Source organism: Podarcis filfolensis (genome assembly GCF_964270895.1).
Source record: "Podarcis filfolensis genome assembly, chromosome: 18".
Lineage (NCBI taxonomy): Eukaryota > Metazoa > Chordata > Lepidosauria > Squamata > Lacertidae > Podarcis > Podarcis filfolensis.
In genome coordinates, this window is record NC_139622.1 from 12,116,948 (window position 1) to 12,134,549 (window position 17,602).

Sequence of the window (17,602 nt, forward strand, 5' to 3'; positions counted from 1 at the left end):
GAAGAGGGAAAGCACCAATCAGAGCGCAGCGGGAGTGGGACGCGGGCCAATGGGGCGCGAGGCGGGAAAGCAGGCAGCCAATAGGGAGCGTCCGTCGGCCGGCCGGCGGCGACGGCAGCTTCTCCCCTCAGTGGCCGTTGCGCCTCCGCCTCGCCATGGGCCGCTTCGCCCGGCTGCTGCTGCTGGCTGCCCTGGCCGTGGCGCTGGCCCGGCCCGCCCGAGGCACCGTCTACTTCCGGGAGCAGTTCCTGGACGGAGGTGGAGAAGGCAGGGGCGGGGCCTCCCCCTTGACACGCGTCTGGGGGTCCATTCACACGTGCACTCGCGAGTCCAGCATCTTCCGGCCTTTTCCCCAGGCTCTGCTTGGAGGGAAGAGGAATTAGGAAGCCTGGCACGGCGAGGGCGGTCTTCTCCCCATTGACCCCCGTCTGGGAGCCTGTTCACACGTGCACTTGCAAGTTCAGCCCCTTCCGGCCTTTTCCCCAGGCTTTGCTTGGAGGAAGGAGGAAGCCTGGCGGGGCAAGGGCGGTGTTCTACCCCCTTGATCCGTGTCTGGGGCCCGTTCACACGTGCATTCATTTTGCCCAACGTGGGGCTCGAACCCGCAAGAGTCCCATGCTCCACCAGCTGAGCTACCAAGAAACGTTATTACTTGTGGAAAGAGCTTTCAAAAGTGCAAGGCGCTGCACAAAAACGAAAGGGGCCTTAAAATAACCCATTCGGGGATTAGAAAAGATGGAGAGGGCGATAAAACTTTAAAATCTACCAAATTTAGAAAGCAACAGCCACACCGTTTATTTAATCAACTTGTCACCTTTATACCCCGCTCCTTTCCTCCAAGGGAGCTGAGGGTGGCCTGCCTGGTTCTCCTTGTATACCCCCATTTTATCCTCACGACACCCCTTTGTGGTAGACTGAGAGTCCCCCTGGCTCCCCATAACTTCACCCCTCGTAATTAATTATTATCATAATTATTTATTGCTTATACCCCGCCCACCTGGCTGGGTTTCCCCAGTCACTCTGGGCAGCTCCCAGCATAATATTATTATTAATAATAATAACACCAGTTATTTGTGTTGTGCAAGCAATACACAAATACAGACACACAAGTACACAGTTCGAGTGCATTGCATGAGCACCCGGGTGTGTTTCGCTTGCCGGCTTCCTGACGTGTGTCGCTGAGCGATTCGCCTTTCGCGGGTGGGTTTTAAGGCTTTGCTTGCGTTTCCGCCTGTCATGACCCGTGTCCCCTTCTCTCTCAACAGCAAAATGGAAAGAGAGGTGGGTTCTCTCCCAGCACAAATCGAACTACGGAAAGTTCCGGCTGACGGCCGGCAGCTTTTACGGAGACCGCGAAACGGACAAAGGTTTGGGAACGTCCCCCAAGGACGCATTAGAAACACGACATCAGCTTTGACTTATCCCTGCTGTTAAGCTTTTTAAAGCCGAGGGCCACATAAGCTTCTAAGCCATTTTCCAGGGGCCACATGCCCGTGTGGGGTTGGACCAGAGGCAAACACTGGGTGGGGCAGTTACTGTTAGTTTTCTTGTTCTGAAGTTGGTTTGTTTCTACATACACTGGGCGAACTTGGCCCTCCTGGTGATTTGGGACTACAACTCCCATGATCCTTAGCTAACAGGACCTGTGGTCAGGGATGATGGGAACTGTAGTCCCAAAACATCTGGAGGGCCGAGTTTGCCTATGCCTGGCATACGCTGACACATTTCTCTTTATTCTGTGTCCAGGCAAAGGAGAGGCATTTTCAGAGTCCCAACGACACATTCCCAGCCGGACAAAACTGAATACGCACAAATTAGTTTCAAAAATGCGGCTTCGAATCACAGATAACTGACGATAAGCATTGTGTTCTCCATTTTCATGATACAGTGGTACCTCGGGTTAAGTACTCAATTCGTTCCAGAGGCCCGTTCTTAACTTGAAACTGTTCTTAACCTGAAGCACCACTTTAGCTAATGGGGCCTCTTGCTGCTGCCGCGCCGCCAGAGCACGATTTCTGTTCTCATCCTGAAGCAAAGTTCTTAACCTGGAGCACTGTTTCTGGGTTAGCGGAGTCTGTAACCTGAAGCGTATGTGACCTGAAGTGTATGTAACCCGAAGTACCACTGTAGTCTCCACAAAATCAGAGCTGTGCTCATCATTGGGAAGAGGGAGTAAAGTATGGTGGAATCTCAGTTTTCAAATGTAATCCATTCTGGAAGTCCGTTCGACTTCTGAAACTTTCGAAAACCGAGGGTCAAAGGGCTGGCTGCAAAATCAATGGGGGGTGGGGGCGGGAACGAAAAACGCACCTCGCAATCCGTTCGACTTCCGAGGCGTGTTCGAAAACTGAAGCATTCACTTCTGGGTTTCCGGCGTTTGTATTCCGAAACATTTGGCAGCCAAAACGTTGGGAAACCGAGGTTTGACTGTACTGGTGAGGCAACACATTTATTGCCTGTGGGTCTGAGACGTTGCCTCGTGCGTTGCAGGTCTGCAGACGACGGAGAACGTCAGGTTTTATGCCATTTCGTCGCGGTTCAAGCCCTTCAGCAACAGGGGAAAGCCCTTGGTCATTCAGTACACGGTCAAGCACGAGCAGAAGATGGACTGCGGTGGCGGATATGTGAAAATCTTCCCCTCCGACCTGGACCAGAAGAATATGAGCGGAGAATCCTTGTATTATGTCATGTTCGGTGAGATGGCTGGGGTGTTTAAAAAACCAGCGAGCCAGATAAAAATGGCACCGGGTGTCAATTTGATCTCAAGTCTGTCCCAAATTTCTTCATTGGGTGCCCCCAAAACATATTCAAAACCTCTTGAGAGCCCCTTCGCATTCTGTGATTTCATTAGGGATACCCCACCACCACCACTTCTGCAACGCTCCTGTAACCTGCTATATTTTGGCGTCAGTGCTAGGAATGGCTAGGAAACCGTTCCTTAAAATATCCAGCATCTTATCCGATGTGTTTCGGGAGGGGAGCCAATTTCTGAAAGCTTAAAGTGGCGCCCGAGAGGCAAAACCCGGCTCTTTCTCTTTTAAGGGCCTGACATCTGCGGCTCCGACATAAAGAAGGTCCACGTCATTTTAAACCACAAGAACAAACTCTATCCCATTAAGAGGCAGATCCGCTGCAAAGTAAGTGCAGGAAGCGTTTTCAAGTTCCGTTTTGAAATATCCTTCTTGGCAGTCAGCTGGGGTGCGGCTTGTGGAGAACGGGGGCATGTCCTTGGAAGGGTGACAGGGAGCCCTGAGAGGAAAGCGGTGTTGTGGCTACCTTTCGCTGCCCCTCGCTTCTCCCTGCCTTTTACCTGAAGAACAGCCTTTCCTATGGCAGGGAAAAGGGCAGCTTCACATATGTTTGCAGCTCTGCTGGCCAGTTTTGAGCTTCTAGAACTAGCTAGGACCCCCGAAATCCTTACCCACACATATGATAGTGTCCTGAGAAATACTTATTGTATCTGCATGTACATACCTCCAGTAAAGTCTTGTGGGGAACTGAGATCATATTGGGGAAAACTTGACCAACTACTCGGAAGTATAGACTCTCTGTCACCCAACCCTCAGCTTGTCTTGGGAGGTGACTTCAATGCCCGGATCGGCCTTGTTTCCCCACAAAATACTATATTATCTGGACTAAACTTGGAGGACGAACCTGAAATCTGTCAGAGGGCAGCAATGGACACCACCTCTAACCGTGCTGGGAAATATCTTTGGGAACTTATAATTAAGCATAACCTTTTGTTATGCAATGGGCACGGTCATGGGGATCAAGAGGGTTACTTATTTTTTACATATGAGCACACATGACCCTTGTTGGGTCCAGAGAGTTCATTAACAATAATAATTTACTACTTATACCCTGCCCACCTGGCTGGGTTTCCCCAGCCACTCTGGGCTGCTCCCAATCAAATATTAAAAACACAATGCAGCATTAAACATTAAAAACTTCCCTAAACAGGACTGCCTTCAGATATCAAACAGAGACAATTTGTTGTTGACAAAGGACAGCTGGACATATAAAGGGCCCCATTACCTTCAGTAGCTGAGGGCCTCATCAAACCTAAATTCGGCCCTGAGTCTAGCTACACAGCTGGAATGCATTTTAGCGACGTCAACGGTGATAAAAAACCGTGTTTCTCTTCCCCTATCGTTTGAGTTCAGGTGGACGGATTCACTCACCTGTACACGCTGGTTCTAAGACCCGACCTCACGTACGAAGTGAAAATCGATAACAAGAGGGTAGCGTCCGGCGACTTGGAAGACGACTGGGATTTCTTGCCCCCGCGGAAGATAAACGACCCGACGGTGAGGAAGCCGGAGGACTGGGATGACGTTGCCGAAATCGACGACCCAGAGGACACCAAGCCGGAGGTGATTATTGCCGCCTTGCTCTGGTGTGGGTGAGCCGTGCCCTAGAGCTGCTGGCTATAAGGCCTCGGATGCAGGAAGCCCAGAGAGCCCACCCCAGGCAGAACAGGTGTGTCTTTACCGCCTCTGATCCCCCTCTGGGCTGAAGGTGGAGGCAGACGAGGAGTTGGGCCTCTCAATCCTCCCCTTTGTCACCTGCAAGCATTTCAGTCACCTTAATGAACAGCTGAGTCGCATCCCTTGTGGCTTTCCCTGAGACCTGGGCAGTGTTTGCTAATTTTGCTTATTTTCTCCCCCCTACACACACCCTTTTTCTCCCTCTGCAATAGGACTGGGACGTCCCCGAGTACATTGTAGACAACAGCGCTGAGAAACCCAAGGACTGGGATGCTGTGGCGCAAGGCCCCTGGGAGCCCCCCCAGCTCAAGAATCCACTTTACCGGGTAGGGCAGCTCCTTTTCCAGTCACTGGGGGGCCCTTGGAGATGAAGCCGGGTGGCTCTTTGCATTTGTCTAGCTGTTGGCTTGGCTTTTAAGCTCGCTTTCTGCGTAACTGCCTTTCGTTTCTGAATCGTAATTGTTTCCGCAAGTCATTTTGAGAGGCCTCATAAGTGAAATTAAATTGTGAGAAGAAATGGCTAGTTTGGTCCACAAGCGCTGAGGCCCTATAGTAATAATGATAATTAATAATAAATAATAATTTATTTATTTATACCCCACCCATCTGGCTGGGTTTCCCCAGCCACTCTGCGCGGCTTTCAACAGAGCATTAAGAACAGAATAAAACTTCAAACATTAAAAACTTCCCGAAACAGGGCTGCCTTCAGATGTCTTCTAAAAGTCAGATAGTTGTTTATTTCCTTCACATCTGATGGAAGGGCGTTCCACAGGGCGCGTGCCACTATTGAGAAGGCCCTCTGCCTGGTTCTCTGTAACCTCGCTTCTCTCAGGGAGGGAACCGCCAGAAGGCCCTTGGGAGCTGGACCCCGGTGTCCGGGCTGGATGATGGGGTTCTCTAACATCCTGTGGCTTCTTCCAGGGGGAATGGCAGCCCCGGAAGATCCCCAACCCCAGGTTCAAAGGCATCTGGCCTCACCCGCAAATCGCTAATCCGGAGTACCTGCCAGACACCACCATTTCCATCTACGAGAACATCAGTGTCATCGGCTTGGACCTGTGGCAGGTCAGTGGGGTTCCCCGTTTTCTGTTCCCCACAAGGGCCAGTGGGGGCGGGACTAGCCTCCAGCTTCTGCTCAACTCTTCTCCCTCCTTTGCCCCAGAGGTCATCTGCAGTGGGTACTGCGGCCGGGAAGGGCTGGAGAGCCAGGATGAGGGCAGACCAGGCCGCCAGGGCAACCCCACAATCGAACATGGCTCTTTGTTCCAGTGGCCATTGACAAGCCCCTTTCAAAACGGGGCATGAGCATCCCAAATAAATGGTAATCTTTGGCTGGGAGCAAGGTGTGCAGCGTCTAACAAGGGACACTCTCTTGCAGGTGCGATCGGGAACCATTTTCGACAACTTCTTGATCACGGATGACGAAGGATACGCGGAAGAATTTGGGGACGAGACCTGGGGGGAAACAAAGGTATCAGAGGCCCTGCCCGACCCAGCAGGGCCCAGGGGAAAAGGGGGCAGCTTCCTCTCCTGGGTTTATTTACATCTATCTCTGGGCATCGCCCGCTCTCTGAGACGGGTCGCTGGCCCTGGCGTGGCCACCAATTGACCCAGCCTCTCTAGTCCCTGGCTGGGGGCTTCTCTGCCTCCTGAAATGAGGCTCATTCCAGCTCAATGGAGACTGGAGGGCCGTGTTTGGAGGGCTTGGGCCGGCCGGTTCCCCCAGGTGCCCAATTCCCTCCAAGTGAGGTGTTCAGCGGAGAGGATTCTCCCTCGGACTGGGTGGAAAACTCTGCAGGTCTTGATCCGCAATCCCCTTCCAGGAGCCCGAGGAGAAAATGAGTAAGCAGCAGATTGAGGAGGAGAAGCAGCGGGAGCGAAGGGAAGCCGAGGAGGAGGCCAAAAAGAAGAAGAAGAAGAAGAAAAAGAAGGAGAAGAAGAAGAAGGAGAAAAAGAAGAAGCGGGAAACCGTCCCAGAGACTAGGATTGTGGCACAGAAGGAGGAGCTCTGAGTCTCCTTCTCAGACCTGGACTGGGAAATTTGGGGCTGGGGGAGGGAAGGGGCAAGGAAGGGTTGTATTTATTTTTACGATGTTCAAATGTTCCTGGAAAAGCCTTATTGTGAAGAGAGGGGTGCAGAGAGAGGGAGGGGGGCCCTTTTCAGTGAATGTAGCACTGGAAAAGTTCAATAAACAGGCAAAGTTCCTCTGCCCCGTTGAAATGTTCTTTGCTTTCCTGGGCGAAAAGGCTGTGTATTTGGGGAGGGACGACACACTTACCAAAACCAGGGAGCTGCTCCCTCCTGTCTCCCCTCTAGTGGCCCCCTCCTCTCTCCCACCCCACTCCCACCTGCCATGTGGCCCAAAGAAATCAGGTTTCTTTTTTGGGGGTGGGAGCCCACTCCCGCCTTCACTTGTCCAGAGAAAGGGCATCCTTTATCTTTACATCGTCCTGGGCTGGTGGCAGCTGCGGCCCGAAACACTTTGGGGGGGGGCTGCTCAGCAGAGGCTGCCTCACAGCTTGTTAGAAGAATTGCAGAATCCTAGATTTGGAAGTGGGACCCTGAGGGTCATCCAGCCCAACCCCCTGCAGCGCAGGAATCTTTTTGCCCAACGTGGGGCTCGAAGCCACGACATGGGCTTCGCCAGGGGTTTTTTTTTTGGTAGGCAGGCTTTGCGGGGGGGGGGACAGAACCTCAGATTTGTATTGATTTTGATTGATTACCGGAGACAGCTGTCCCCCTGCCCCCCCCCCGGCCATGCCTATGACCGACGACTCTGAGATTGAGAGTCTCGTGCTCTACTGAATGAGCTATGCCAGACCCTCCGAGGGTCCCTGTTTTTCAATCCTGGATTTAGAGAAGCCGTCCTGGTTTCTGATTTGATCCCGGAATGTGCTGCTTTTCCTTGGGACGTCCCTATTTTCAGGGGAGAAACGTTGGAGGGGATGGAATAGGACGTCCCTATTTTCAGGGGAGAAACGTTGGAGGGGATGGAATAGGACGTCCCTATTTTCAGGGGAGAAACGTTGGAGGGGATGGAATAGGACGTCCCTCCTTTCAGGGGAGAAACATTGGAGGGCATTGCATCCCCTGCCTCTGAGCATGTGCAAAGAGCGCCTCCTGGAGGGGATGGAATGTTGTTGTTGTTGAGTCATTTAGTCGTGTCCGCCTCTTGGTGACCCCCTGGACCAGAGCACGCCAGGCCCTCCTGTCTTCCGCTGCCTCCCGCAGTTTGGTCAAACTCATGCTGGTCGCTTCGAGAACACTGTCCCACCATCTCGTCCTCTGTCGTCCCCTTCTCCTTGTGCCCTCCATCTTTCCCAGCATCAGGGTCTTTTCCAGGGAGTCTTCTCTTCTCCTGAGGTGGCCAAAGTCTTGGAGCCTCAGCTTCAGGATCTGTCCTTCCAGTGAGCACTCAGGGCTGATTTCCTTCCGAATGGAGAGGTTTGATCCTCTTGCAGTCCATGGGACTCTCCAGAGTCTCCTCCAGCACCAGAATTCAAAAGCATCCATTCTTCGGCCATCAGCCTTCTTTATGGTTCAGCTCTCACTTCCATACATCACTACTGGGAAAACCAGAGCTTGAACTATACGGACCTTTGTTGGCAAGGTGATGTCTCTGCTTTTTAAGGACGTCCCTCTTTTCAGGGGAGAAACGTTGGAGGGCATTGCACCCCCTGCCTCTGAGCATGTGCAAAGAGCGGCTTCTGGCGCGGCTGCGGCGGCGCCTCTTCCCATCCCGGCCGGCAGGTGTCGCTGCTCCGCCTCTCCCTGGGCTCCGCCCCCCGGTGGCCCCGCCCCCCGCCCCGCCCTCGAGGAGGAGGAGGAGGAGGAGGAAGATGGCGGCGCTTGGCCCCCTCGGCGGAGGAAGCGGCAGCGGCGGAGCGCAGGTAGCCGGCGGGGCGGGGAGGGGCGGGGGGTGTCCCCTTGGGGGCCAGGAGGGGCCATTGGGGGGGGGCGAGGGCACGGAGACCCCTCCTCTCTGGAGGGGAGGGGGCAGCAGCTGGGGGGGCGCCCCCCCAAAAAATTCCAGGGGGGGCTGAGCCAGGCAGGGAGACCCTCACCCCCCAGCCTGGATGGTCGCCTCATTCCGCCCCCCCCCATGATATGCATTGGAGGGGGTCCTGGGAGGGAGGAGGGGCGCCCCCTCCCCCCACCAGAGGGGCTGAAAGGGCTGAGCCCCCCCTCTCCCCCCCACCCAAGTGCCTGGGGAGAGGGGGGGGCTTCAAACCATTCCTTCCCCTCCACAAGAGGGGCTGAGCCCCCCCTCCCAATAGGCCCCCCTCCCACATCCTAAGGGCCTGGGGAGAGGGGGGGGCTTCAAACCTTTCCCCCTTCCTCCCCCCACCCCCACCAGAGGGGCTGAAAGGGCTGAGCCCCCCTCACCCCCCACCCAATGGGTCCCACTCCCACATCCCAAATGCCTGGGGAGCGAGGGGGGGCTTCAAACCTTTCCCCCTTCCTCCCCACCCCCCACGAGAGGGGTCTGAGCCCCCCACCTTCTCTCCCCCACCCCAGGCAACAGCCCCCCCTCCCAAGTGCTTGGGGAGGGAGGGAGAGGGGGCTTCAAACCTTCCCCCCCTCCCCTCTGATTGCCCCTCCCTCTCTCTTACCCCCCCCCACTGGGTCTGGGGAAGGGGCCCAGGCAGCAGCCCCCATCTTCCCGTGTCTTGAGGTGGGGGTCTGGAAGGCCCCCAGGGTCAAGCAGGCAGGTCCAAGGCTGCCCCCCAACCCCATCTTGCACCCCTCCTCTCTCAGGAGTGACTCAGGCCAGCCTCCCTTGTAAGGCTGTCCGGGGTGGGGGTGTGGAGACAGTGGGGGGGGGGAGGTGGGCCCAAGACCCTCCCGGCTCTTGGGGGGGGTCACCCTCAGCCAGCCCAGGCCTCGGCCACCCGGATTTGCCTGCCCGTCCATCTGGCGGCATGGGGTGGGGGGGGTCATTCGCCAGATGGGCTCCATCTGCCGCAGGGGGGTGGGGTGGGGGTGTATTGGCAGGGACTCCCCCTGCAGAAGCCCCCCCACCACCAAGAAGGTCCTGGCTGTTTGTGAGAGAGAGAGAAGGATGGAGGCAGGACCCGCCCCCCCCCCCCCGAGGGCCTGATCAGGGCCTTTCTTAGGAAAATGCAGAGCACCTCCCCCCGAAATAATAATTGCACCCCCCCAAATAATATTTGGACCCCATCTTGAGAAATAAGGATTGGAGAGGAGGCAGTCCTTTGGCTGGGGGGAGACCTCAAGCCATGCACCTGGCCCTGTGCCCCCCAAGCCAATAATAATAATAATATCCCACTCATCTGACTGATTTGCCCTACGGCGGGTGAACTAGCCAGAAGCGGGAGAGGGTGGGGCATGCGCACACCCCAAAGCCCCCCCCCTAAATCCTGGGAATTGTAGTTCTGGGAGGGGTGAACTATAGCTCCCAGTATTCTCTGAGGGTGGGGTCTTTTTAAAGCTGAGAGTGCTGTGTTTGGGGGTTTCGGGGGGGGGCTCCCGGTTCCACGGCACGTCCCCATGCGACGCAACGCGAGGCCCGCTGGCGCAGAGAACCAGAGCGCCTCTGAGCGAGTGCAGAGACCCATCTCTCCCCGGGCGACAGTGCGGCTTGAGTCTCCCGGACCCCCGTGGGGAAGGGGTCCTATTCCCCAGGTACCTGCAGGGGCACGAGGGTCGAAGGGGGCTCCGAGAAGGCGCCCAGGAGCCCTCGGGGGACGTTGGGCGCGCTCAGTGCCGCCCACACAGGCCGGCAGCAACTCTCAGGAGCATTTTTGCCTGGCGATGCTGTTGAGGACTGAGCCAAGAGCCTTCTGCACGCCAAGCAGGTGTCCTTTCCTTAAAAATAAACTAGGATTCTAGTCTTCAAGGTTCTGCATTCAGCAGAAGTCCCCTTACTTCCCAGCGATACCCAGCGACGCCGTCGCAGGATTGAACCCGGAGCCTTCTGCACGCCAAGCAGGCGCCCTTCCCCCATGCTGCCTGCCCCGCCTGTCCAATGTGTTGTGTCACCAGCGGGGCGGGGTATTGCACAATCTCTCGTGTCACATCTCCCCGAAGGGCCGGGTGCGAGTGCCGGGTTCACGAAGGCCAGAGGAGCTTCCTCGGCCTCTCTGCGCTGAGCCCAGAACCTGCTTGCTGGTCTCGGGGTTCTGGGTTCGAGTCCTACGTTGAAGGGGGTTGGACTAGATGACTCGTGGGGTCCCTCGCGGCGCCGTGGTCCTGTGACTCCCCTGTTATGTGACTCGAAGGGATCTGTCTCTCCTGTAATCTGTCGGGGGGAACTGGAGTGGATCGCTGTTGGCCAAGCTTCGGAATGGGCGCAGGGATCTCCCTCGAGGGATTTTGGACCCGAGTGCGAGAGCACCCACCCAACCTCCCCCGTAGCTTCTAGGGAAGTCCTTAATTTTCAGTGTTTTTGTACGCTTTTACATTTGTCGGAAGCCGCTCCGAATTGCTGTGGCGCCCAGCCAGATGGGCAGGGTACTATTATTATTGTTAATATTATATTATTACTATTATTATTATTTCCAGTGTTCTGGAGTGTGGCAGGTCTGTTTGGCTAGAGAGCAAAGCTTTGGGCATGTTCAGGGAGGAAAGAAACTGGCGACTTTCCTCGCCACAATTGCATGCGTTCCCTTCGCCCAGGCTACTGGTTTGGGCCACTTTTGAACGAACCGGCAAAACCTGCAAATTGCATGCTTTTATTTCTGGTAATTCGATGTTCCAGGCGCTCTCCGGAAGCCGATCTGGGCCGCTGCACCAATCTGGCGACCCGGGGGCCTGACTCTGCAGAAGGCGACCTCCCTGCTCGCCTCCTGGCGGGCGCTGCAGCCGGGAGGGAGCTCTTTTGCCTCCCAGGGTGGGGGCACCTGCGGTCCAGACCCGCCGGGCGCCGAGAGCCGCTGGCCAGGCCTCTCCGTCCTTGGACGCCGACCCAAATCTCGAGAGCCCCGTCTGCCGGGGGCTGATTTGTATTCCTGCAGAGCGGCCGGCCTGCTGTCGAGCTGAGAGAAAAGGCCTTCTTGCAGTTGGCAAGGGGGAAAGCCTGGGTGCCAGATGGTTCTCAGGAGTGCATGGCGTTAAGACGAGGGATGTGGGGACGATGCGGGGAAGGGGTGGGGCGAGGCAAGGGGGGCACAGCACTCTGCGTGCGTGTGGGGAGGGGGTCTGTGCCTGCCCCCCTCGTGCTGGCAAAGTCCTGGCACGCCGAGCGAAAGGTGGGCAAGGCAGGAGCTGCCCAACTTGTGTGCCCAAAAACACAGCTTTTGGTCCTTTGCGCAAAGGTGCGTTTGCCCCTCTTTCCCGTTTTAAGCTGCACACCTGATCCTTCGGGGCACAATTGGGGGGTTGGCTGCCGGGCAGGCGGCATTTTCCGTGAGGGAGATTTGCGCCCTCGAATGCTCTCCCCGCCACGAGATTGCAAAGGATCCGGTTGTGCAATTCGGCTGTGGGGAGAGGCAGCCCAGGCTGTGGAAGGAAGTTCCTGGCTGCGTCGGCGGAGCTTGCCCAACTTCTCCAGCCAGCCTTCTGCTGTTTCATAAAACCGTACAGTCGGAAGGGGGCCCTCCGAAGGTCATCCAGCCCAACCCGCCAGCAAGGCAGGAATCTCAGCCACAGCACCCAATAGCTGGTCTTCAGAAGCATTTCTGGTTTGTCTTTGAAATATAAAGCTGCATGGAAATGAAATAATACTAACATCGGTGCCGTATTTTATGTATAATAAGCTAAGCAAGCTCTAGCTTTGGGCCGCACTCTCTTGGGGGCCCCCCAAAAAAATTAAAGGAAAAGAAACCCCTGGATGTACATTTCCAAAATATAAGATAAAAAGCAAATAAAATAAAACCTACATCCAGCAACCGTGTTTTGTGTAGGCTCCTCTGATGTGAGTCATGGGCCCCGCCTGCTAGCCTGCTCCCTAAATACCACTGCTTTGCTCCTTTCTACATATAGGGTGCCGACATTCTGCATGGACTGGTTGCACGGCAAGATGCGCAAATGGCTTGAGATACCAGTTAGGTCCATCAATGACCATATAGCAGGCATGGCCAAACTCAGCCCTCCAGATGTTTTGGGACTACAACTCCCATCATCCCTAGCTAACAGGACCAGTGGTCAGGGATGATGGGAATTGTAGTCCCAAAACACCTGAGGGCTGAGTTTGACCATGCCTGCCATATAGCATATATTCAGCAAAAAGAAACAGCGAAAATTTGTTGTGGACAAAGGACAGCTGGACATAGAAAGGGCCCCGTGACCTTCAGGAGCGGAGGCCGCATCTAACCTCAATCCGGCCCTTCTAAGAATGATAAACCTCACCGAGGTGTTGGGAGAAGGAAGAATAGCTCCTGGTCGTTCCGTTGCGGCGATCGCAACCCAGATTTCAGAGTTGGACCCCAAGAATCGCCTCGTTTCCCCCCCCCTTACAACACAGGTGTATGCAGCTGTCGGGGACCGAACCTGCAACCTGTTTCACCGTGTTTTTAATATTTGGAGCTGACCAGAGCGGCTGCGGCAACCCAGTCTGTTGGGCGGCGTGCAAATAATAATTACAGTTATTGTTATTATTATCGCCGTGCTCTATTGGCAGTTAGCTTATGTATCCGAGTTTCTGTTCCCATCAGATACACTCTTTTGCTTCCGATATACAGTCACACCTCGGGTTACATACGCTTCAGGTTGCGTTTTTTTCAGGATACGGACCGCCGAAACCCAGAAGTACCAGAACGGGTTACTTCTGGGTTTCAGCAGTCGTGCATGCGCAGAAATGCTAAATCTTGCTTTGCACATGCGCAGAAGCTCTGAATCGCAACCCGCAGATGCGCCGCTGCGGGTTGCGAATGTGCATCCCGCACGGATCACGTTCGCAACCCGAGCGTCCACTATACTCCGAGCTCCTTCCTTGCTTGGAATTTGGATGTTTCCAACATGAAATCCTTTTGCTAATTTTGGAGTGGCTGCGTTACCTGCTTTGGGGGGGGGAGGTTCTGTTCCCCCTTCTGTTTGGAAGCCAAAGTTTTCCAGGAACTGGGGGCCGACTCGCCTTGGTTCCGCAGGCGGATGTTGTTCCGAAATGGAGCGTGCAGCGTTTGGGTAGGGCCGGACTGACCTTCGGCGTCGTGGAGGGCAGGGAGCGGCTATTGCTCGAGCCGCCTGTCCTTGAGGCCGAGGAACAGGCTCCTTCTGTTGACAATAGTCCAGGGAGGGCGGCAGAAAGACGAGCGGGGAGCTCAGCCTTCTTTTCTCCGAGGACCTGGGGTCGCACGTCCGTAAAAACACGAAAATCGCAGCCAGGCAAAATAATGAAAATCAATAAATGCATTGCAGAGGCCACGTCCAAAAGGGGGGGGGGCAGGGAGAACAAGCCTAATAATTTCGTCATTTGCACCCCGCCCATCTGGGCTGGGATGCCGGAATCCCTGCTTCCGCCTACAGTGGCAGGGAGTTCCCCAGGCACACCCGTCCCTAGGAATGGTGGGCAGGACCTCGGAAGCGTGGGGGCGTGTTTCCTGTCCCTGGTCCGGAGAGATCCGACGGGCTCGCCTTTGCTCCAAAAAGTTGTGCGGCGGCTGGAGCCGTTGGGGGTTTTAATCCCAAATTATATGGGGGGGGGGACATCCCTTCTCTGCTTTGGGGCTTGCCTGCCCTCTCTGGCCCCGATCCCCCTTCCCACAAACCCATCCCTCCGCTTTCAGGCGAGCGTGGAGGGAGGGTCCTTTCTTGGGGGTCTCAATAGGGACTGGATCCGCGGAAGAGAGGGGCTCTCTGTATCTGAATACGTGTTTCACCTTGTTTCTCCCCCCACGTCTCTTTTCCCCTCTCCTGTCTAGCTCTCCGCCGGGACCCCCCTCTACGAGACGTATTACAAACAGGCAAGTGCCGGGGGCTCCCTTCGCCCCCCTTCCCCTGGAAACCCCCGGGGAGGAGGCAAGAATCGGGGTCGCCAGCACGGGCTGGCAGCAGCAGCAGCTCTCCCAGGCCTCTCCCAGCCCTGCCTGGGGATACCGCCAGTGGGATTTGATGGGCTTTCGGCTAAAAATAATGACCCCAGCCTCACGGTTCTGGATAAAGCGCTGATTCAAAGGGGAAACTTGCCCTTTGGCTTGCTCAGTGTTCCCCACACTGACCGGCAGCTACTTTGTAGGCAGCTTCCTACAGGCATAATAATAATAATAATTTATTATTTATACTCCGCCCATTGAACCGGAGATCTTCTGCACGCAGGGCAGCTGTTCCGCCATTGAGCAGCTGTGCCAGCCTCTGCGGATTTCCGGATTTTCCTTCCTCCCCCCACGGTTGGGTGGGGAGAACCTCACCCAAAGAGGCAGGGCAGGTGGGGCCCCAGGCGCCTTGGGGCCCCCAGGCGGGCCCCGTCAGAAAGACCCGGGACAGGAAGTCGAGCGGAGGAGTTCGCTTGGCTCCCTGACAGCCCCCCCCCAAAAAAACTTGGAGGGTTGCAGTTGGCTTGTGGAGGGCACTGTCCGTGTTTAGGGATGTTTTAAATGATGTCTTATAGTGTCTTTTAATATTCTGTTAGGAGCCAGCCAGATGGGCGCGGTATAAATAAATCTGTTATTATTATTATTATTATTATTATTATTATTATTATTATTATTATTTATATCTCAGCTCAGGTGTGGCTGTTTGCTTTCCACAGGTGGACCCAGCCTGCACGGGCCGGATCGGGGCCGGCGAGGCCGCCCTCTTCCTCAAGAAGTCGGGGCTGGCCGACGTCATTCTGGGGAAGGTAAGTTCATCTCAGCCCGGGATTTCGGGGAGAAGGAGTTTGGGGGCCAGCGTCCCAGCCTCCTCCTTCCCCCTTTTAGTCGCAGGGGCCACAAAGCCATTCCCCGCTCCGGAAAATGCCGCGGGAACAATCGGCCCGCGAGCCCATTTCACAGAACCGTAGAATTGCTGGAAGGGATCCCGTGGGTCATCCAGCCCAACCCCAACACGGGGATCAAACCGGCAGTTTTGGCGTTCTTGCCAAGTCTCCAGAATTCAAGGCTCCACCAGCACATCTGAGAAAAGCAAAAGCGCCGGATCAGAGTGCTGTCCGTGTAGAAAGACGGAGCCATTATAAAGAGAATTAGTGGGGATTTTCGGTGGTGCTGTGTTGTATTATTTATGCAAATGGATTGTCTCTGGAGTCAAAGATCTGACTGGGACAAACCTTGTTATGTTGAGCTCGTATTTTGCACAATTTGTACATGGTGTCTGTTTGATAATGTGCCTAATAAAGGATTTTGATCGAATAGTGCTGGATCGGTGTGTGGTTTTTATTTTCCTTCTCTTTGTGTTTTTTTTAGATCTGGGATCTGGCCGACCCAGAGGGCAAAGGCTTCCTGGACAAACAGGTACGTGGCGATGCCCAGCCTAGGAGTTTCCTACAGCTGTTTAGGCTTCGAAGAGGGTTTAATTAAATACATTATTTACTCTGTTGCATGTGAACCCTCTGTTGCATGTGAACCAGGGCTTCTTCGTGGCGCTGCGGCTGGTGGCCTGCGCGCAGAACGGGCACGACGTCGCCCTCACCAACCTCACCCTGGCGCTGCCTCCGCCAAAATTCGTAAGTGCGCCCGGCGTTTTACCTGTTTGCTTTCCGAGACCTTCCTCTCGGGATGGGGGACGGCAACCCCTTTCCTCCGAATATTCTCTGAATATTGGGTACTGGGCCGGGCTGGTGGAGACATTTTGGGGAGAGGGTCTTGACGGTGCGCCGTTTCTCCTTCGTTCCAGCCCGACAGCACCAGCCCCCTGCTGATCTCCTCCTCCTTGGACGCTCACTGGGCTGTCAGGGTGAGTCTCCCATTGGGGCATGGGGAGGGAAACTAAGGCCCGGGAGCCGGATCCGGCCCAATCGCCTTCTCAATCCGGCCTGCGGACGGTCCAGGAATCAGTGCGTTTTTACATGACTAGAATGTGTCCTTTTATTTAAAATGCATCTCTTGTGGGGCATAGGAATCTGTTCATTTTTTTTCTTCTTCAAAATATAGTCCAGCCCCTCACAAGTTCTGAGGGACAGGGGACTGACCCCCTGCTGGAAAAGGTTGCTGACCCCTGCATTGGGGGGGGTCTCCCCCTTGGGCAGAAGGGGGTCCTCTTCCTCCTCCTCCTCCTCCTCCCCCCGCAGTGGGGCCGCCTTTTCCCAGAGCTCCCTTTATATTTCCAGATGGAGGAAAAGGCCAAGTTTGACGGCATCTTTGAGAGCCTCCTGCCCGTCAACGGCTTGCTCTCGGGGGACAAAGTGAAGCCGGTCCTCATGAACTCCAAGCTGCCTCTCGATATCCTGGGAAGGGTGAGCGGACCTCTCTTTCTCTCTTTCTTTTTTTTTTTCTCTCGCTCTCTTCTTTCTTTCTTTCTTTCTTTCTTTCTTTCTTTCTTTCTTTCTTTCTTTCCTTCTTTCATTCTCTCTTTCTCTTTCTTTCTTTCTTTCTTTCTCTCTCTCTCTCTCTCTCTTCTTTGTCTCTTTCTCTTTCTCTCTCTTTTGTCTCTTTCTTTTTTCTTTATCTCTCTCTCTCTCTTTTCTCTCTTTCTCTTTCTTTCTCTTTCTCCCTCCCTCCCTCTGTTTTCTTTCTCTCTCTCTTTCTCTCTCTCTCTCTCTCTTTCTCTTTCTCTCTCTCTCTCTCTCTCTCTGTCTCTCTCTCATATCCTCCCCAGTTTTTATTTCCTGCTCCAAACAGTGGAATTTGCTCCATCACAGGAGCATAATTAAGATTACATTGGTACCTCGGTTTACGAACTTCATCCGTTCCGGAAGTCTGTTCTTAAACCGAAACTGTTCTTAAACCAAGGTGCGCTTTCCCTAATGAGGCCTCCTGCTGCCGCTGCCCTTCCACCGTTCGGCTTCCGTTCGTAGACCGAGGCAAAGCTTGCAAACCGGGACACTACTTACGGTTTTGCGGAGTTCGTAAACCGAATAGTTTGCTAACAGGGCTGTTCGTAAACCGAGGTACCACTGTACGGCAACGCATTCTACGTAGCGCTGCCTCTGAAGACGGTTCGGAGACTTCAGCCGGTGCAGAATTTGGCTAGACCAGGTTGTCTGCGACTGGACATAATGGTCAGGGGTCCCTTTACCTTTATACCTGCAGGTCTCAGGGCACTTATCAAAAAGACATGG

At 54.8% G+C, this 17,602-nt stretch overlaps 2 protein-coding genes across 6 annotated transcripts in view; both read left to right on the plus strand.

Annotated features, from left to right (window-relative positions):
- The first annotated feature begins 81 nt into the window (after nt 1-81).
- CALR3 (calreticulin 3) lies at nt 82-6,697 on the plus strand. The gene is given in 11 exon segments (XM_083594303.1): nt 82-258; nt 1,266-1,367; nt 2,491-2,694; nt 3,043-3,137; nt 4,164-4,373; nt 4,700-4,813; nt 5,409-5,552; nt 5,866-5,958; nt 6,311-6,406; nt 6,408-6,419; nt 6,422-6,697. Coding segments are annotated over 11 exon segments (1,251 nt in total). The 5' UTR covers nt 82-155; the 3' UTR covers nt 6,500-6,697.
- A 1,596-nt stretch (nt 6,698-8,293) lies between these two features.
- EPS15L1 (epidermal growth factor receptor pathway substrate 15 like 1) overlaps nt 8,294-17,602 on the plus strand; it is a 35,636-nt gene continuing 26,327 nt past the window's right edge. For all 5 annotated transcript variants that reach the window (XM_083594430.1, XM_083594432.1, XM_083594433.1 and 2 more), the window contains exons 1-7: nt 8,294-8,378; nt 14,310-14,351; nt 15,137-15,226; nt 15,789-15,836; nt 15,953-16,048; nt 16,219-16,278; nt 16,652-16,777. In XM_083594430.1, coding sequence (XP_083450556.1) covers nt 8,328-8,378; nt 14,310-14,351; nt 15,137-15,226; nt 15,789-15,836; nt 15,953-16,048; nt 16,219-16,278; nt 16,652-16,777 — 513 coding nt within the window. In that variant the 5' untranslated portion in view covers nt 8,294-8,327. The remainder of the gene's footprint in view (nt 8,379-14,309; nt 14,352-15,136; nt 15,227-15,788; nt 15,837-15,952; nt 16,049-16,218; nt 16,279-16,651; nt 16,778-17,602) is intronic.